Source organism: Tiliqua scincoides, chromosome 2 (genome assembly GCF_035046505.1).
Source record: "Tiliqua scincoides isolate rTilSci1 chromosome 2, rTilSci1.hap2, whole genome shotgun sequence".
NCBI classification, from domain to species: Eukaryota; Metazoa; Chordata; class Lepidosauria; order Squamata; family Scincidae; genus Tiliqua; species Tiliqua scincoides.
Window position 1 is genome coordinate 184620280 of NC_089822.1, and position 19223 is coordinate 184639502.

Here is a 19223-nt window from a genome sequence, read left to right on the forward strand (position 1 = left end):
CTTGATGTGCATTGCCGAGATTGAACATGTACAGTTTACTAATATGCCAGATGTTTCAATTTGAGCAGGTCTGCTTGTTGTAACTAAAGCACACAGACACGTGTGCTTTAACACACACTCCAGCATATTGTCAACTTAGAATACAGAAGGGTGGTGAAAGCAGTCAAGCACCTCAAGCTATATTTACCTCCACAGGTCCTATGATTACTGCTGGGACTGGAATGCCATTCATTTTTGCAGCTCTCCGAATAATTGCTTCAGCTTCTTCAAACCTTCCTTGAGATATCAACCACCGGGGAGATTCAGGAATAATCCTAAAACACATAACGTCATATATATATCATGTATACAACACAATGTATTACCTACATAATTATTGATATTTTTAATGTCAACAATCATGTTGGTTTAAAAGGGTATTCGCTAACAGATTACTTCTGTAGGTGGAGTCTTGCAGACCAAACGAGTTGTGACATAAGCTGCCGAGTGTGTGTATTCCTGCGCATGTCTCATTCACATAAAAAGTTTGGGAGCGCCAGCACTTTTTTATACATGTAAATGTGTGTGTGGGGTAAGGGGACCAAAACCCTCCCTGCCCCTTACTTTGCTGTGCAGTTGCTTCAAGCACTGCTCTCTGTCGTCCATCTCGCTTTCAGTGTCTAAATACTGTGGGTTTTTTTCCATTTCTGAATCTTTGAATACGGTACTGGTATTTTCTCTCAGGAGAAAAGTACTTCAAGCAATAGAGTACAGCAAGTTAAGGAATTGTGAGGATTTAGGTTCCCTTACCCATGTGTTCCTTTTAGTATAAAAATACAGACACCACACAGCCCAATCCTATCCACAGTTCCTGGGAGTAAGCCCCATTGACTGCAATGGAACTTACTTTTGAGTAGACATGCATAGGATTGGGCTCACAGTCTCCGATTTCTATGCGAATAGAGCTTGCACAAGGATGCATACATACTGTTGTCCCATCCTACTTAGTTTGGCCCTGCTAAGAAAGCATTATGTTTCTCATTTATTCATGTGTATAATCTCAATGATTTGGAGAGGAACGGAGGGATATGATCATATTTCCTAACTAAAAATGTATATCTTAAAGAAAAGGTGCACCAGAGATAAAAGTTAAATACTTAAAGTGTTTCTTGCTTGATGTTTATACTAAACAACACTCATAGGCACACAGCATTCACCAAGGCTTTTGAAGTATGGTAATGCTTCCTAAACATTTTAGCACTGAGACCCGTTTTTAAAAACAATCCATCGTGATCCACTAGACAAAAAAAAAGAGAGATCTAAAAAGAATATTGTATTTCTTAATAATAATTAATAAATTATTAATTAATAATAATCAGGGTCCTGTGCTCCCAAGGCTGCTAGAGACCTTACATATAGTATGTGTATGTAAACATTTGCTAGACTCTCCCTAGAAACAGAGTTCAAGGAGTGCTCCCCCAAACCTTTACAGTCATTCCAGGGTACTTAGAAGCCTGAACTGGAGAGCAAGATGTGCAGTTAGGGACTTCCAGGCCAGATAAAAGGCTGACACTGGGTTCACACATGATCAACAGCATGCCACTTACTAGAGAAAATAGTAACTTTAATTTGGGTGTATGAAGATTACCTCATACCAGCTAACAATTTTCTTCAGCAAACCAGGTGAGGGTGCTTGCAATTTTTTTTCAATGTGTAAAAAACTTTTCACAACCCACCAAAAATCAGCTTGCAACCCAATGGGGGTTCCAACCCACAGTTTGGGAAATGATGAACTATGCTGTTTATATTAAAAGGTAGAGGCAAATATCCCCAGATATGACTTAGGCTGCAATCCTATACACACTTACCTTAAACTCTCACCAGAATAAGTGGAACTTACTTCTAAACAGACACACATTGGATTGTGCTGTTACAGCCCATTTGCTTGAAACTCAATAATGCAGTTTTCAGTGAGACTTACTTCCAATAAAGCACACTTTGGTTCACAGCAACTTTGACATGCAAATAACAATTTTTAAAACTGTGTACAGATACTACACTTCTAGTGTGGTTTAATTCATCATCAGTAACATGGTGATTTTGACTGCATGTCTATAAGCACCCTATGTTACGCACAGTAAAGTTTTTTTTATATGTAATCATAGTTCCAAAGTTGCTTCAAGCAGAAGTTCTACAGGTGCATGAACATGCATAATTGTGTGTATTTATGTATATGTGCACACATTTGCAGAATGTGGGTTACAATTCAATAGGGGGGGGGGTGTCAACTGTTTTGATCTTTTCCAGAGCACTTCTTAAAGTGTTCTGAAAACCTGAAAATCTCTGAAAATTTTCTTCCTGAAAATCTGGAAGAAGAGCATTTGCACTCCAGGCAAGAATATTCTTTTACATACTGCCACTCAAATCCTTCACTTGAACACAATCTAAAAGAAATCACAAGTCTGATTTGTAACATGCAAAGAAAGAACAAATCAGCAGTGCCATCTTGTGGGCATAACTGTTTCACAAGCAGGTTTCAAGTGCAATTGAAACTAAAAACCCAGGATTGTGTTTAGGATTAATCCAAGTGCATGCCTTTCCTTTACTGTATTTTTTTTAAACAGATTCATAAGCTTTGCTTTCAGACAGGGTCTTGTTTCTGTTCCCAGGAAGAAAAAAAATCAGGAACCAAATATCTTGGTATCTGCAGAAAGTCTTGAATGTGACACTTAGTGATAAGGAATTACTTTAAAAAAATGCATATGCACGGATTTCTTCACAAGGGAGATCCCAAACAGAGAATGCTGAAAGCTAGGTACCTAGCTTTCAGTGGGGCTTCCAATTTTACCCAAAATTTTTACAGAGAAAAGGATGCTGTTTTCACTAGTATGTGTGGGTTACAAAATCATGTTGTTGTGCATGAAAATTAATAGCCCAATCTGACGTGTTCATGCAAGTAAGAGTTCTCAAGATTGGTCATAAGAGTCATAGTGCTGACACTTACACCTGACTGGAGCCCTAGCACAACTGCTGCAACTGACAACACTCAGTCTTGCTCACACTCTTCTGTACATCATAGAATGCTGAACTGCTACAGCTCTGTAGTAGAGCTTTACTTGCCAAGTACAGGACTTTTATAACATGGCTCACACCACATGATCCATCTTCCTGGGTCCACATGGACTTGTGCCAGTAAAAGTAGTCCTATTCTGGTGCCAAAGGCATACCCCGAAGTAAGGAAAGAAAAAGAGACTGCTCCCTCCCCCTCCCCCCCGCAGGTTGCGGTTTGGTACACTGCATCAGCAGGGGAGGCTAAAGATAGGATTGAAACCTAGGTAATTGAGGTTGCAAACATATATTTACTTCTGAGTAAATCTGTACAGAAGTCTGTTAGTTAATATTCAGAACAATAGTAACAGAAAGGCATTTCACCAATCATCATTAAAAATATAACTGACGTAGAGGTATAAAATGTCAATTGGCATCTTTCTATCAAAATGGAAGTAAAACTAAACCCCTCTCTGTATAAAAAAAATGTATGAAAATAAATGATCTGTTCTGGTGTAATTTACTTCCTAGGGCAGATGGCCTCAGAGCAACATCACTGCCTTGAGGTCTTTTGGAAAGATGGTACATAAATGAAACAAGTAAGTTAAGTGCAATAGGTTTTTCCCCTTATATTCTCCTTCACCAAGACAATGACAAATTAACTGGCTTTTTAATACTGTACATTTTTTAATTTCTCTTTTCACACTGAAACCACATAACCAGCTGAAAATGGGTTTAAAGAATTTGTTTAAATTTGTATTTATTTTTAAAGTGAATGACTGCAACTGAAAGCCAAAGTAAAAGAGGGGGGGAAAAAACCAAGAGCAGCTGAGAGAGAGAAAGAAAGTGAGAGGGTTGTTTGCATACACATTTGGATACTAGCAAGTGTGCTAGAATGCCCAATTTTAAGATGGATTTGAACTAAGAGTCAAGTCTTAAAGTGAACATGAGGATAGAGTGCATACAAAATGTAAAAACAAAACCAAAAGGAGAAAAACAGCATCTTCTCTGACCAATATTGGGGCTTCTCACCCCATATCCTACTGGTGAGGTACCAAGTTTCCCATTCTGAGGCTACAAATGCTGACCCTTCCATGTAATTTAAAATTATCCCTTGTGATTTATCTCCTATTCTGTGACACCTATTAAATGACTTCTTCCCTTGTGGCCCTTTCTGCTACCAGAGGAATGCTTTCTCACTCATTTTCTTCAGAGTGAATTCCAGAGAAAATCTCATGTGATAACACAGCTAAACAAACTGTTTAGCATACATCATATATCACAGTTATCTCACCATGAGGCAAGTGCATTGTTTAGACTAGGTCTTATGTTTCCTTTCTCTATTGTAGTTAAGGTTAAGTAGTTGCAACTGGAACAGTTGCAATACCCTGTCTCCATTCCCCGTCCTTCCTTCTCCATCTTGTATCTTCAATGTCAATATCTAGACCAGGGGTCTCTAAACTTTTCAGACAAAGGGCTGCATCAAATATCTGGCACAGTGTTGAGGGACGGAAAAAAGTTAAATTTAAATACATTAGAGATGGAACTGAGATGAATGAACGAATGGGTTCAAATGTCCAGGATTTCTCCAAGCACCAACATAGCCCAAGAAATAAAGCACGCACTTAAAAGGACCTCCATTCCCCCACCCCACAAGCACAACTCTGGTTGTGTTTGGTCAACTGGGCCACAGGCTCTCATGGGATCAGCGCTATAAAGAAATAAAAAATAAGCAGCCATTTTATAATAAGATAAATGCTCTTTCTGACCTAGTAAATTGACTTCTCATCATACAAAAACTTGAAAACAGAGAATCCAGTTGGATTTCAACCTGTTGCAATTCATTTTCTTCCAATTAGGTGTTACCTGGCTGCCAGAATTGGAAAAGGAAAACTTACCTTTATTTGCTCCTTGCTAAAGACACCTGTTATGGCTTTCACAAAAATGGGCTCCCTTAGCTAGTCTTTGTATCATTCAGCACAAGTTATGAGTTCAGGGACTTTGATATCCAGGCACCATACAAAATTTCCCACATTTGACTAACATGAAGGAGGATGGAAAAGAAGAGACTACACACATGTCCAGTAAGCTAAAATATTATAAAGCTTAGCCAGAATAATTAGGAGCATATTGCTGTACAAAAACAAAATAATGGCTGCCATCCAGACATAAAATTATTCCATCAATCGTGTTTTTTAATGTCATGATGTAAAGAATTATTAAACTGTATTTGTCAAACTATTTTGTTGCAGCTTTTTTCTCTTCTTTTGTCAGAGTAAAGTTACATCTGAAAGAATATGTGTTTAATTTATTAAGAGGTTTAATAAAACCTTTGGAGCAATGGGTTTTTAAAAACTTTTCACAATATACAGCTCCCTTGTAATCCCTAGCAGCTGAAAATGATGCGTTTATTTTAGTAAACTAGATCTCTGAGAGCAAAAGGTATTTAAAAAGGGAACACCACCATTCTCATTCTCATTATTAAAGAGGCTGATCTGTACCTGCTAATGTTTGAGACCAAATATTAGTTCCACATAATATCATATTGCTGAATCAATATTCAAGTCAAAACATCAAGAGGCACAAACTACTCTAAAGTAGAACTATGTTTACATCAAGCCAGAACGACCTAAGGCCTGCAAGTTATTTAAGATCCCATAAATGAATTCCAAATGCCCATTGTTTGTGGTCTTTTCCACCTCTTTATGGGAACATCTAAAGATCATCCAAAATTGCAGGTAGGGATTAGAAAAGTCTATTCCACTAGGTCTGCTTTGCTCCTCTTCACAAATTGTGGAATTTGCACTAAATTTTCTAATCTGTTGCAACCAGCCAGTTAATCTACTTGACCCACCTTCACCTTCCCTATGTGAACTGCTGAGAGAGTAAAAGCCTTGGGTGCTGTTGCTGCAGAACTTGAGATAAGGAGAGAGGGCGGGAGAGGTATCAGAAAGATAGTCCAAAGTAAGAAAAAGAAGACAGAGATGGAGTATGTAGAGACCTGTGGTAGTGGAAAGAAGACAATGTTATGGGGAGCAAAAAGATGGGTAAGCAGAGTGCAGGGACTGGGTAAGAAAGAAAAAGAATGTCTGGGTGAGAAAGAGGAAGAATGTAAAACTGTAGTGGTATATAGTTGGAGAAAGGAGACCGCAGTATGGGATACAGAGAGACACAGACAAATGCTTAACTATAGAGTGAAAAGAGGAGGAGGGTTCTGAGCTCCCCATGGTGGTAAAGAAAGAGGAAATGCTCTGTACTAGGGGTACAGAAAGAAAACGGATGTTAACAGAGAATGCATTGAAACAAACATGTTGAATTAAAATCGTAACAAAAATGGTTCCAGTAGTGTTCATTGTATCTGAAAGAGATACCATTTGTAGGATGAAGGAAGAACTGTTACTGTTTGAATATCCAGCACCAACATAGTGTTGGGCACTGGGAATAAGGACTACAGACAAAAAGAATGTGCAACACACTAGTGAACAAATATGCAGTTAACATGGAAGTATTTAGAAGGCTATACTGAAGAAATTCAACATCACATACCCATGTTAAGTGACCATGAAGTTCAAACACCAAAGCAAATACCAATGTTGTTTGCTTCAGTCTATGCCTTTTCAATGTCTTTCTAATCTTAATAGTCAAATTAGCTTCTGCTTCTTCACGCAGAAATCAATGCAGGGATTATGAGGTCACAGTGGATCTCTATTCAGCAGTTTTACTAGGCTAGATCCATCTCTATCATAACACCACTTACATCACTAGAGAAGAATCTGCTTTATTTACAATGCTGTTCCCTGACCTGTCTGTATCTATATATGTCAAACAAATTGTGCAGTGTGGTTATGTAGTAGAAGATCCAACAAATACCTCAAATACAGTAGATGCCCAACTCAAATTATATATCTGAGCTGGAAAAAGAGGCATAGCAGATTTAAACCACACTGCTTTTCTGCGACTTTCCTGAAAAGAGCATGTGCCCTGCATTCTGTCATCGCAATGCATCTGTCAGGGAGATCTGTGGTTGCATTCCCAGAGAAAAAGTGGGTGGATCAAGATTAAGAAAGGAAAAGATTGTACAAGAAAACTCATCCAGCAATAACAGAAATTGGCAAAGACAACAAACAAGCTGGAGGTTAAAGAGGCATATAATCCAAAAAGAATTTCTAAATAGCATTGGAGTGCGGAACACAGGATGCACTCAACCATACCAGTAGAATCAGTCGGAGTCAGGATAAAGATAATTTATCTGAAACGGTGTGTTTTGATGTTCAAGGCAATTGTTTGCAGCCAAAATGCAAGAGGGGAGAAATATATCCACAGAAATCGAAGGCTGCTGAAATCCAGCTGGTTACATAACAGTGCAAGTTGAAGGTTATCAGCTACAGAGGGGACAATTCTGAAGCTGAACGCCTTTCAGAAGAGTCAAACTCACCACCACAGTGGAACGCAGCATACCCCAGGTACAGTAAGAGCCAGTAGCAGCATCCGCCAGTCTCTGATGAAGTAAGCAAATAGTGGCAGCAACATGTAGCCAATTGCAAAAAATATGCAAACTCCTAATGTAGAGAATATAATACGCACTGATTTGCCAAGAATTTCTGTGCCTGTGCAAAACAAGGAGTGTGGGTTAGCATCTTAACTCTTTTAAAAATTTTTTACCCCAAATACCTTAATTGCATTTTATTGCAAAAATAGTAACAGTAACAAAATGGAACCATTTCTGCTTCAGCATTTCAAAAGAGATCTGGCCAAAATTTAGACTAAGCTTAAAAACGCTGGTGCATCAGGCAAGTGTAACTATAGGCACAATCCTAACCAACTTTCCCGCACTGACCTAGCTGCAATGCAGTTCTAAGTCAAGGTAACGAACATGACCTTATCTTGATTGCCTCTCCACTGCAGGATGCCGTGCACGCCACATTGGCACAGCTATGTCAGTGTGGGAAAGTTGGTTAGGACTGCACCCTGTGTTGTTTAAGTTATGCTATAACCATTGGGGGATGGGGTGGAATCTTATCTTTAGGAAGGGATTAGTAAGTACTGTATAAGCATATCATTATTGAGAATGCGTTTCAACATCTCACAAGAACTGCCTTCGCTGGGTCAGCCCAAATACAAGATAGTTTACTATTCTGTTGCTAACCATGACCATCCAAATACTTCAGGGTACTCACATAAAAGTAACTATCACTCCATGGGTCCCTAGCAACCAACATTTAGCAACACACAGCTTCCGTACATGAAGGCTTTAGCTAGCCTAGCTGTGAACCACCAACAAGACATATCCTCCACCAATTTGTCTCATTCTGTTTCTAAATAACATCTAAGCTAGTAGCCAGCACCCATATCTTGTGGCAGTTTATTCTACAATACCATCAACTGCAAAAGGAAAAAAAAAAAGCCATAACAAATAATCAATTCTTGTGCAGGAATTTACTAACAGGATTGGTTCTATTGTTGTTTTCCACTTGGAAAGGCAATCAAACATTCAGAAAATGTTCAAGTGTGGAAAATCTCAACCATGCCCTGCTCCTAACTGCATTTATCATCTTATGGTGCAGTTAGGTCCACTTCCAGCACAAATGCACAACATGTTACCCATAAGAATTCCCTGTCAAATGTTATTTGTGCCAGGTTGAAAAGACTGAAATGCTCAGGAATCCCCTTTCTTTTCCAGCTTTCTTTCCTACTATCTGCCCAAGCACTACTGGAGTTGCTAAAGCAAGTGCAAGCTACTCAGCTAACTTTAGGGGATGATTCTCTCTCCCTCTTTCCTTACAGTCAAAAAATGCAGCTCCTCTTCCTTGCTCTCTTCCCTTTAAGGGTACCGCTTACAATGCATGCTAAGAACTTGCTTCCTAGCCCTCTTTCCATCTTTGAAACCCTGTTTTGCCCAGAGAAATTTATGTGGTTGGCCCTTTGTCACCACAACCCCCACACAGCAATGCTCTCAAGTCTTGCAAAAATGGAACCACCACCTTCGTCCAAGGAAGTTTGGTGGCACCAAGTTGTGCATTACTCCCCCACCACACAGAGTGAAGTGTATTCATGGCCTGCTGTTGTTTCACCTGTCACCCTCAGTTCAGGTTCAGAAAGTCTTTCTGAGCCACAGGTTTTTGCCTCAGTCTGAACTAGCTAAACCCTTTTCCATAGTCGATGCAGCTGCAATGCTACCCTGAGGAAAGGAAACAAATTTTTCCTCATCTGAAGAAGGCCTCTGTCCCCCACCACCACAGGATACAGCGCACACCCCACTGGCATAGCTGCATCAATGTGGGAAAGTTGGACAGGACTGGGCCCTTAGTTGCCTTGAACTACAGCAAACTCTCAACACAAAAGTGGCAACCAGTGGTTCAAGGAAAATGATTCAGTAATTGGGTATTCAGGTTCTAACTGTATGCTTAGCATTCTATTTTCCAATGCGTCATCCAGTTGTATATATTTTGTTTGTAAGGATTTTTAAAATTAAAAACAGTATTTTAAAGTAATTTTTTAAAAATCAAAAAAGCTACTGTATTCATTTCCTAAAGTCACAATGCATTGTGACACAATGCACAATGCAATACAAAGTACCAATGCAGTATAACGACTTTGATTTTCTTCTGCATGAAATGTATCTAAAGTGGTTTAAAACCAGTCTAAAACTCTCTTTTTTATCTAACCCACTTTTTAAAGTTTGTGTCTGAACTGGTTAAAAAAATACTAATAAAACCAAACTGCAACCGAATCCAATTTTTTAAACATTTTGACTCCCTGGATTTGATGATGCAACGGGTTCAGCAACTAGTTCTGTATTTTTGTCCATTCTGCAAAACAATATTACAATTAACATACAAATGTTAACAATTAACATGCTTGAATGCTTCATTGGTAATGAGGTTTTCAACAATGGGTAACTAACATTGTCTTAATCTACTGCCTATTTCACTGTATTTCACTGAATCCTACATTTCAGTTTCTTTTTATAAAGCTAACACTGAATTCCAAACAAGTGACTCCATTGGCTGGACGCTAAAAAAAGAAAACAGAGAAAACAAAAAAGAGAAACAGTCCGCACTCCGGACATATCCCTTCAGAAATGCCCTCATTTAACAAGATTTTCTTATACAGGACTTAGGTCCAAAAGCTCTTGTTCATCATGTCATTTCTTGTCTATCATATGATTTTCTAACTACCAGTGATATTCAAGAGCTCGTTCTGAATAAAGCTCTTGAATATCACTGGTAGTTTCCATTAGCCTGTTTTGACAACTACTATCTTACACCCATAAAATAAGGCAAACTCAATTTGAGAGTTCATGGAAGAAAACACACTTTGATCAGGATCCAAAGAATAGGTAAGATAGTTCTGGGCACTCAAGGAGTTTCTGTCTGAGCTTCTGGTTGCAAAACTATAGCTCCCTATGACATCTGGCAAACTGCTTATAGCAAATTCTACACTTCTGTAACAGACAGAGAGAAATCCATGCTTTAGATCCAGCACGGACCCACTCACCATGTCCAACAAGGCACAATCTGACAGACAACTCCACTTGCTAAGGCACATACATGATCTCAATAGAACTTAACCGGGGTTCTTTCTAGGATTCCAGGCATTTTCTTCAATGTATCTTACTGTATGCCTTACCCATCATGAAACTACGTGGAATATTCAGATGGGAACAAAGAAGAGGATCAGAAGAGAAAGAGGTTTCTAACTTTACATGAGAAACCAAATGCAAAACAAAATCTGGGCTCATTAAACATGCTTTGTGTCAAATGACTTGATGCCCAAATTCAGATGACATCTGGATAAGTGACAACCACAGCCATTCAGGTACCATCATAATAAGATGAGCAAGGCAATAAGCGGGAAAATGTTATGTTATGAGTCAGTTGTTGAAAGCCCCCTTTAAAACTGCTAGAGTCAGGGGAGAACTTTCTTTCTGATCATAGTTTATAGCAATAACAAATGCATAAGATACCACAAAGATCTCAAAAGGAGATCAGCAATAACTGATAAATGCAGCTTAACTACCATTAGAGATCTTCCCATGAAAATACTTCAATAAGCTTCTAGGAACCGCAGAGTTCCAAAGAACACTTTTTGAAAACTACAAAGATACATATTATACAGAATTTGCCTGATTGTGTATCAACAGTGTTAAGATACGAAAACCTCAGGGATCTGCTTACAGGACAATGTAAGGTATGCACAACTCACGATACCCACACAATTCAGAAAGCCAAAAAGTTTGTTCTTTAGGGCAAACAATTCCTACAGTTTCAGGCCTAAAGTTAACTGAAAGGAACATAAAAAGAACTCTACGCATATCCAACTGAAGATCTGAATCTGGATGTGGATTTCAGCAGTCAGCGGTTGTAAAATACTCATTTAGCACACCAACCACCACTTTCCGTAGCTCCAGTCCATGTTTGTGCATCTTTATAAACCTATTCCCCCTACTCCACAAATTCACCATAGCTTGGATCAGATGCACGGACAAACTATGACTTGTTGGGCACACAAGCTGTGATGAACCTTGGCTTTAGCCACTCCTCCCTCTCCGTGCATGGAATTAAATATATAATTTGCAACAAACTACAGCTTTCTGTTTCTGGTTTTATATAGGACTTATGAACAAATAGTGCTGCAAACCACAAGAGAAAGCTACTCATTTCTTTCCTTAGTGTGTAAATGAAGAGAGAAGTAGAGCAGGGAACCATGAAAGTTATGGTAACATTTAAATTGGGCCCATGCACCCCAGTTCTTCTTTCACAGGTGCCCCCAACTCTCTCCCCTATCAAAATATTTTTAGAGTATGATTTTCATTCTTCCCAAAGAGGCAATCATGGATATTGACAAAGCCATGCAATTCTACAAAAGTTCATATTATTAGATTTTTCACATAAGCATTTCCTGCAGTTGAGTGTTTGGGATTTCTGACTATACAATTCAATTTCTGTAGGCTCTGGACTGCAGTTAAAAATCACAACCCAAACCCCGAACAACCCCTTTTAAATCAACTGATGTGTCCAATTCTACTCATGAAAAGAAAAATCAGAACAAGCAGAGAACGTGACAAGACATAAGCACCTGTTATACTTATTAACAAAAATATTTGTTCTTTTTAGTTCCTGTTGCTAGCCAGAGAATGAAAATGAAATCATATTTCACTCAAATCCACCATGAACATTTTAAGATGCTAAAAGAGTATGTCTTCATGGTCCCTACTGCTCTAAGAGGTCTAAGGACCCAATCCTATGCAGTACACTCTGGCTCACCACCAGCATGCAGTGTCGCAAACGTACCATAAAGCACATTTGTGGCCTTCAGCACTTTTGCTACCCCAGTACTAGCCAGCGCTGGGCTAGCACCGGTGGAGCACCAAAGCTCCGCCACTCTCCAGTTGTGTGAACCACCGGGCAGTGGAGAGGTAGGTGGGATCCTGAGGGCAGGTGGAGAGAAGGCGTTCTGGGGAAGGGGGAGAGGCAGAGGGAGGGCTGGGAGAGGGTAGGGAGGCATGCCGGGGGGAGAGGAAGGTGGGGTGGGACGAGTTGAGCTTTGCTCCACCATATCCTTAGCCTCTGTGTCAGGTCATCCACCTGACACAGAGGCTCTTGCTTCTAAGCCGACCCTTGGGTTGCCATAGAATCAAGTAGTCCCATTGTGGGGCTACTCGCCTTATGTGGGGGAAGGGAATGAAAGTCCCCTTCTCCAGAGAAGGCAGCAGTGGCTGCCTAGGATGAGCTAGATACAGTGCCGCTGCAGTCCTGCGTGCCGGGCAGCTCAGGATTGGGCTGTAAGCCGCTACAAAACTTATTTTGTACAAGCATTTATTACATAACAAGGCATAAACAAGATGCATGTTTTTAACATAGGTGTCAAAAATTTATTTATTTTTTAATAAAAGCATGTTGGTGATGTACACTATTCTTCTCCATTCCAGTTTGTCCAAGTGGGAAAAAAATGGTGCAAGCCTGAGAACCAAGACTCATAATTGCCTCTGCACATAGAAAACAACATTTCTCTTCTTTCCTTTCCATATCATGCAGCATATAATGAATCAACAAAAACATCCCAATTCTATCTTCATGATGAGGGGTCAAAGGTAGTGCCTTGTTATCCACTGGGGGTTCTGTTCCAGAACCCCCAGTAGAATTAAAAAAATTCAGCAGATAACAAATCAGTGGAAAAATAGCTTTGAAAACCCAATTGCAGGTTTCTTGCTCTTCCATTATCTCCCCAGAATGCATTGGTATAGAAGCTATACTGCATTCAGCCACTAAAAGGGGTGAATAATGAAGTCTAGTGGAATGAAATTATAATTATTTAACAGGTAGGAAATTGGATTTTGATGCTTCTTTCTTTGCAGTAAGGTATTTAAAGGTTGACCTTGATATTAATGGTGAGTCAGATCAGTGTACACCTGTACATGCATTTTCAAAGACAGTTGAAAACTGTTGGAAAACTTTGCAAAATAGGAAAAGGACTATGTTAGTGAACAGAAAGCTTAAATTTGTTAAAGTTCAGTAATTTGAGAAATGGGGAAAAAATGTTCAAAGAACAGCAATTTATTTCTAAGCAGCTTAAGCCGAGAGTGACCACATACTTTCTCAACTGCACCATGCCAACACTGTCTTCGAGTGGTAAGAAGTTGCTTTCCCCTCCTCTGGTTGTTTCTCCAACTGCTACAATTCAGACTACTAGGCTTTCGAAGCAGGAAGCTTTCTTTTTTGATCATGTTACTTTGTGAAGTACAGCACAAAGCAATATTAAGAGCACGGAGAATACATATGCAAGAGAAGCATATTTTGTGGGAAGCTGAATTTTTGAGTGTCCTGCATTGACAAATGTTGGAGATGCATGGAGTACAGGGTCCAAAGGAGTGCAACATTTAAAAAATGCCTGTTCTCTTTAGGGACACAACTAAGAATATTTTATATATTGCATCTTGAGCATTGGGAGAGGGCAATGTAGGTTTTTTAAATTGACCTCGGCTTGATTCATGTCTTACAAAATTAGTGGATGCTTAGAGATCTAGATCTTGCAACATGTTTGATCCAAAGTTAATGAATCAGCCTTGTCACAGGAATATGCTTGATTCAAGTTAAGATAGAGAAAGAATCACACCCTTTCTCCAAACACTGTGAGGATAACAAGGCTGTACAATATGGCATTCAAAAAGCTAATGACATGGATGGTGACCCACAAGGAAAAAGGGGGTTAAAAAACACAGGGAAAAGGACTTGGTAGGTACAATCCAAGGCTGGTGGATACAGCTTGAAGAGTTACAAGTTGCGCAGGCCTGCCTAAGGGGAAAAAGACAGACTTGCTGCTTTAACTGAAAGAGTTAAGATAACAAACCACTAACTTGTTATCTAAACATCAGCAGTGAGGATAAACTCACCTCACCTCATTTGGTTTTACAACAGCTGGTGTTATGGCAAAAGGACATGATATACCAGCAAATGTATATTTCTGAAGCATGGGCCTGTTGATTACCACTCAAGTAGGGAATGTTGCCACTAATGCAGGGAACTGTGCATTTGCCACACCTGACAAATGTCCTCCTTGGCAAGTTTTTTGTTTTTTTAGACAACAGCTGGGCTTCTTTGGTTTCAAGAAGGAAGGGGGGGCAGAGATTTGCAAGTGAAGCACTGTCAAATGAGGGAGGTGTTTAAACAGCCCCCAATCACCTGCTCATGCTTGTCTGCAAATTCCACCCACCCTCGAATTTGTGTATTACAAGACGTTGTAGCACCCTGTATTTCCTTAGTAAGATCTAATTTTGCCCCTAGTGATGTAATAAAGATTTCAGATCAAGCTATGCCAATTATGTTTTATAATGAAAAAATGAACACCTGTTCTTACACTATCTATGTTTTTGTCAAGTTCTGTGAACTTTTAAGCTCTTAAAACTATTGTCCTCTTATGAGTTTAAGGCGTTAGACAACCATTTTCAGGTGAAAACAACTGTGCCTCATTTGAAACATTGAGAAGCATTCTTCTATCCAGCTTTCTGCTGCCTTTCTGTAGGTATCCCAAGTGTTCACCTGTACTGCTTAATGTTCACCTGTATTTCTTAACTTTGTCTATATTGATGCAATGAGATCTCATAAAAAATTGTCTTGCTGATTATGTATGGAATACAACACTAAACATCAGGGTTATTTACTAAATGATGATCCTTAGACATACATCTTATTTAGACAAGTTAGTAAAATGGAACTGTTCTTACCTAATATGAAGGCCACAACGTAGTTCGAAATCTGCCCCATGCCAACTATAACAAAAAGCACTGTGAACATTTCCCAGCTGGTTGAGAAGATCTGCAGAAAGCTGAAACCTGTCTGAACACCCATGGTTGCAAATAGGATAGTTTTTCTGCCAAACCTTTTGGGGGGAAAGAGAAGGACAAACAAGCAAGAAAACTGCAAATGAATTCACAGCATAATTATTGCCAGGTGCCACCAACACTGGTTTGCCTCCAAATTTGCTGCCCCCTCCCCTCCCCTGCAAATACAGGGTTCCCAAACTCCAAGTAGGACTTTGGGAATGACCGGCCTAGAGAGTATAGGGTGCCTAGTTAATTTTTAGGAAATACACTGCCCAGTGAGCAGATGGCAATAGTATATGCTCTCTACTGAACATCCACTGAATACCTTAAAGCAGTGGTTCTCACTCCTTTAGTGCCGGGACCCACATTTTAGAATGAGAATCTGTTAGGACCCACCAGAAGTGATGTCGTGACCAGAAGTTACATCATCAAGTAGAAAATTTTTTAACACTTCTAGGCTGAAATTCTACCCACACTTACCCAGGAGAAAGTCCCACTGACTATCATTGTTAAAAGTATCTTCATAGTAGCATGTTAAATGGACAGATCTGTGACATTTCCCCAAATGCAGTCACTTACCAGGGTAGCATCAAGTTTTAACATATTAAAAATAAAATAATGAAATGAATGGGGACCCACCTGAAATTGGTTCGTGACCCACCTAGTGGGTCCCAACCCACAGTTTGAGAAACACAGCCATAAAGGATTTGGGATTATATGATACCAATCCTAGATTGGGGTGTGGTTAACTTTATGAAGTGCTAACACATGGAAAAGGCTTTTGGCCCAGTACTAAGCCAATAGTTATTTACGTGTTTAACCAACCACCCAAACCTACCCTCCACTATAGGAGCTAACTTAGCACACACCGTAACCAATCGCGGTGGTGAGATTGGACAGCAAGCAGGATTTAAGTAAAAATATCTACTTTAAGTCAAATGCTTTTTACTTACACCCTGGTAGACTACCCAGTTGCCTATGGGTCTCCTTGGACCCATGCCAGTTATTTTGTTGGTACAAACCCGAGATCAGAAAACGAGCATGGTGACCTGGGAAAGAGGGGACATGATCCTGTGCAAGTCACTGCTGCTGGGATCCATCCCCTTCCCACCCTGAAACTCTTCCTGCTCATGACATGCCTCCGCTACCAACTTATGAACATCAGCAGGGGCTTTGGGAGCTACTGCTGTGAGTGGCGCACTGTTCCCCATTTGTAGCAGCAAACTGGAAGTGCATGACAGCAGCCGGGCTTTTGTGCCATTGTAAAGGGTCATGCACTGCCAGAATGCATGTTCCATAGGCCCAAGGTCCAGATAAAACTGGGTCATAAAATGGAGTTTAATATTTAAGGTTTTAGGTTTTAAAATGTTAATAGGCCATATCCTTGTGTAGATTTCTAGTGGTTTTATTTTAAACATTCCTAGTCTAGTATGCCTGTTTGCTAAAATGCAGGAAGATTCTTCTTCATAGATAGAAAGCAGAGTGTAAATCAGATATAGCTAAAGGTAATAAATACAGAAATAATTGATGGAATCAGAAATGCAGCATAGTTCAGTAAGACTCATTCTTTAAATGTCATTCTCTCTCCCCCTCCCCCACACTGGGGCTCAAGTCAGGCAATAAACCAAGGGCCAATTATCACTGATGTTTTATACTTGGTATGCAACTTGTCCCTCAAAACGGCCATGGTGCCAGAAGATTGGAGGATAGCAAATGTCACGCCTATTTTTAAAAAGGGAAAGAGGGGGGACCCGGGAAACTATAGGCCGGTCAGCCTAACATCCATACCGGATAAGATGGTGGAATGCCTCATCAAAGATAGGATCTCAAAACACATAGACCAACAGGCCTTGCTGAGGGAGAGTCAGCATGGCTTCTGTAAGGGTAAATCTTGCCTCACGAACCTTATAGAATTCTTTGAAAAGGTCAACAGGCATGTGGATGCGGGAGAACCCGTGGACATTATATATCTGGACTTTCAGAAGGCGTTTGACACGGTCCCTCACCAAAGGCTACTGAAAAAACTCCACAGTCAGGGAATTAGAGGACAGGTCCTCTCCTGGATTGAGAACTGGTTGGAGGCCAGGAAGCAGAGAGTGGGTGTCAATGGGCAATTTTCACAATGGAGAGAGGTGAAAAGCGGTGTGCCCCAAGGATCTGTCCTGGGACCGGTGCTTTTCAACCTCTTCATAAATGACCTGGAGACAGGGTTGAGCAGTGAAGTGGCTAAGTTTGCAGACGACACCAAACTTTTCCGAGTGGTAAAGACCAGAAGTGATTGTGAGGAGCTCCAGAAGGATCTCTCCAGACTGGCAGAATGGGCAGCAAAATGGCAGATGCGCTTCAATGTCAGTAAGTGTAAAGTCATGCACATTGGGGCAAAAAATCAAAACTTTAGATATAGGCTGATGGGTTCTGAGCTGTCTGTGACAGATCAGGAGAGAGATCTTGGGGTGGTGGTGGACAGGTTGATGAAAGTGTCGACCCAATGTGCAGCGGCAGTGAAGAAGGCCAATTCTATGCTTGGGATCATTAGGAAGGGTATTGAGAACAAAACGGCTAGTATTATAATGCCGTTGTACAAATCTATGGTAAGGCCACACCTGGAGTATTGTGTCCAGTTCTGGTCGCCGCATCTCAAAAAAGACATAGTGGAAATGGAAAAGGTGCAAAAGAGAGCGACTAAGATGATTACGGGGCTGAGGTACCTTCCTTATGAGGAAAGGCTACAGCGTTTGGGCCTCTTCAGCCTAGAAAAGAGGCGCTTGAGGGGGGACATGATTGAGACATACAAAATTATGCAGGGAATGGACAGAGTGGATAGGGAGATGCTCTTTACACTCTCACATAATACCAGAACCAGGGGACATCCACTAAAATTGAGTGTTGGGTGGGTTAGGACAGACAAAAGAAAATATTTCTTTACTCAGCGTGTGGTCGGTCTGTGGAACTCCTTGTCACAGGATGTGGTGCTGGCGTCTAGCCTAGACGCCTTTAAAAGGGGATTGGACAAGTTTCTGGAGGAAAAATCCATTATGGGGTACAAACCATGATGTGTATGCGCAACCTCCTGATTTTAGAAATGGGTTAAGTCAGAATGCCAGATGTAGGGGAGGGCACCAGGATGAGGTCTCTTGTTATCTGGTGTGCTCCCTGGGGCATTTGGTGGGCCGCTGTGAGATACAGGAAGCTGGACTAGATGGGCCTATGGCCTGATCCAGTGGGGCTGTTCTTATGTTCTTATGCATTTTCAAGTATGCATATACTTGATATGCATACATAGGATGAGGCAGCCAGGAAGCTACATGTGTTTTTTTCCCCTAAGGTATGTCAGTGAAAGTCCAAAAAGTAAAGAAAGAATTGTACCTGAGCCAGGCAGACCGCTTCAACTCTGTTGACATACTGTCAAGTGAGCGTGCCTGGTTTTGAGTCAAATAATCAGGGATGGAAAACAAAGCACCATTCTGTTTAGTTCAAACTACAGTGCTAGCTGAATATATGTACTTTACCTGTCCGAGAGTTGTCCTGATATAAAGGATCCAAGCAGCACACCCACAAAAAACAAAGATGTGGTTAAGGGTGTTTTCCAGTCATCATCGCATACCAGATTCCACTGCAACAGAAACAAAGCAAAACAAATTTAATGTCAGTTTGCAATTATTTGGATCAGAAACATGATTTCAATTGTTTTTTGACTGATGACATCTAAACCGGCAGCTGACTAAATAGCAGAGAGAGGCACTTTGCCAATAAAGCCACTCAAATTCGACTTGACCTGGACTCAGCATTGACAAGGAATAGATATTCCCTGAGTAACTTGCCTGTCTACATGGCCCAAGGATGTAGCAGAATTTTCTGAAATGTGAGGCCTGCT

General features: G+C 40.3%; 1 protein-coding gene across 1 annotated transcript in view; it reads right to left on the reverse strand.

Annotated features, from left to right (window-relative positions):
- The window catches only part of SLC22A4 (solute carrier family 22 member 4), a 91642-nt gene that overhangs the window by 15328 nt on the left and 57091 nt on the right, over positions 1-19223 (reverse strand). Inside the window, exons 2-5 of the mRNA XM_066614646.1 lie at positions 18859-18962; positions 15251-15405; positions 7463-7634; positions 188-314 (exon numbers count right to left, since the gene is read on the reverse strand). Coding sequence (XP_066470743.1) covers positions 188-314; positions 7463-7634; positions 15251-15405; positions 18859-18962 — 558 coding nt within the window. The remainder of the gene's footprint in view (positions 1-187; positions 315-7462; positions 7635-15250; positions 15406-18858; positions 18963-19223) is intronic.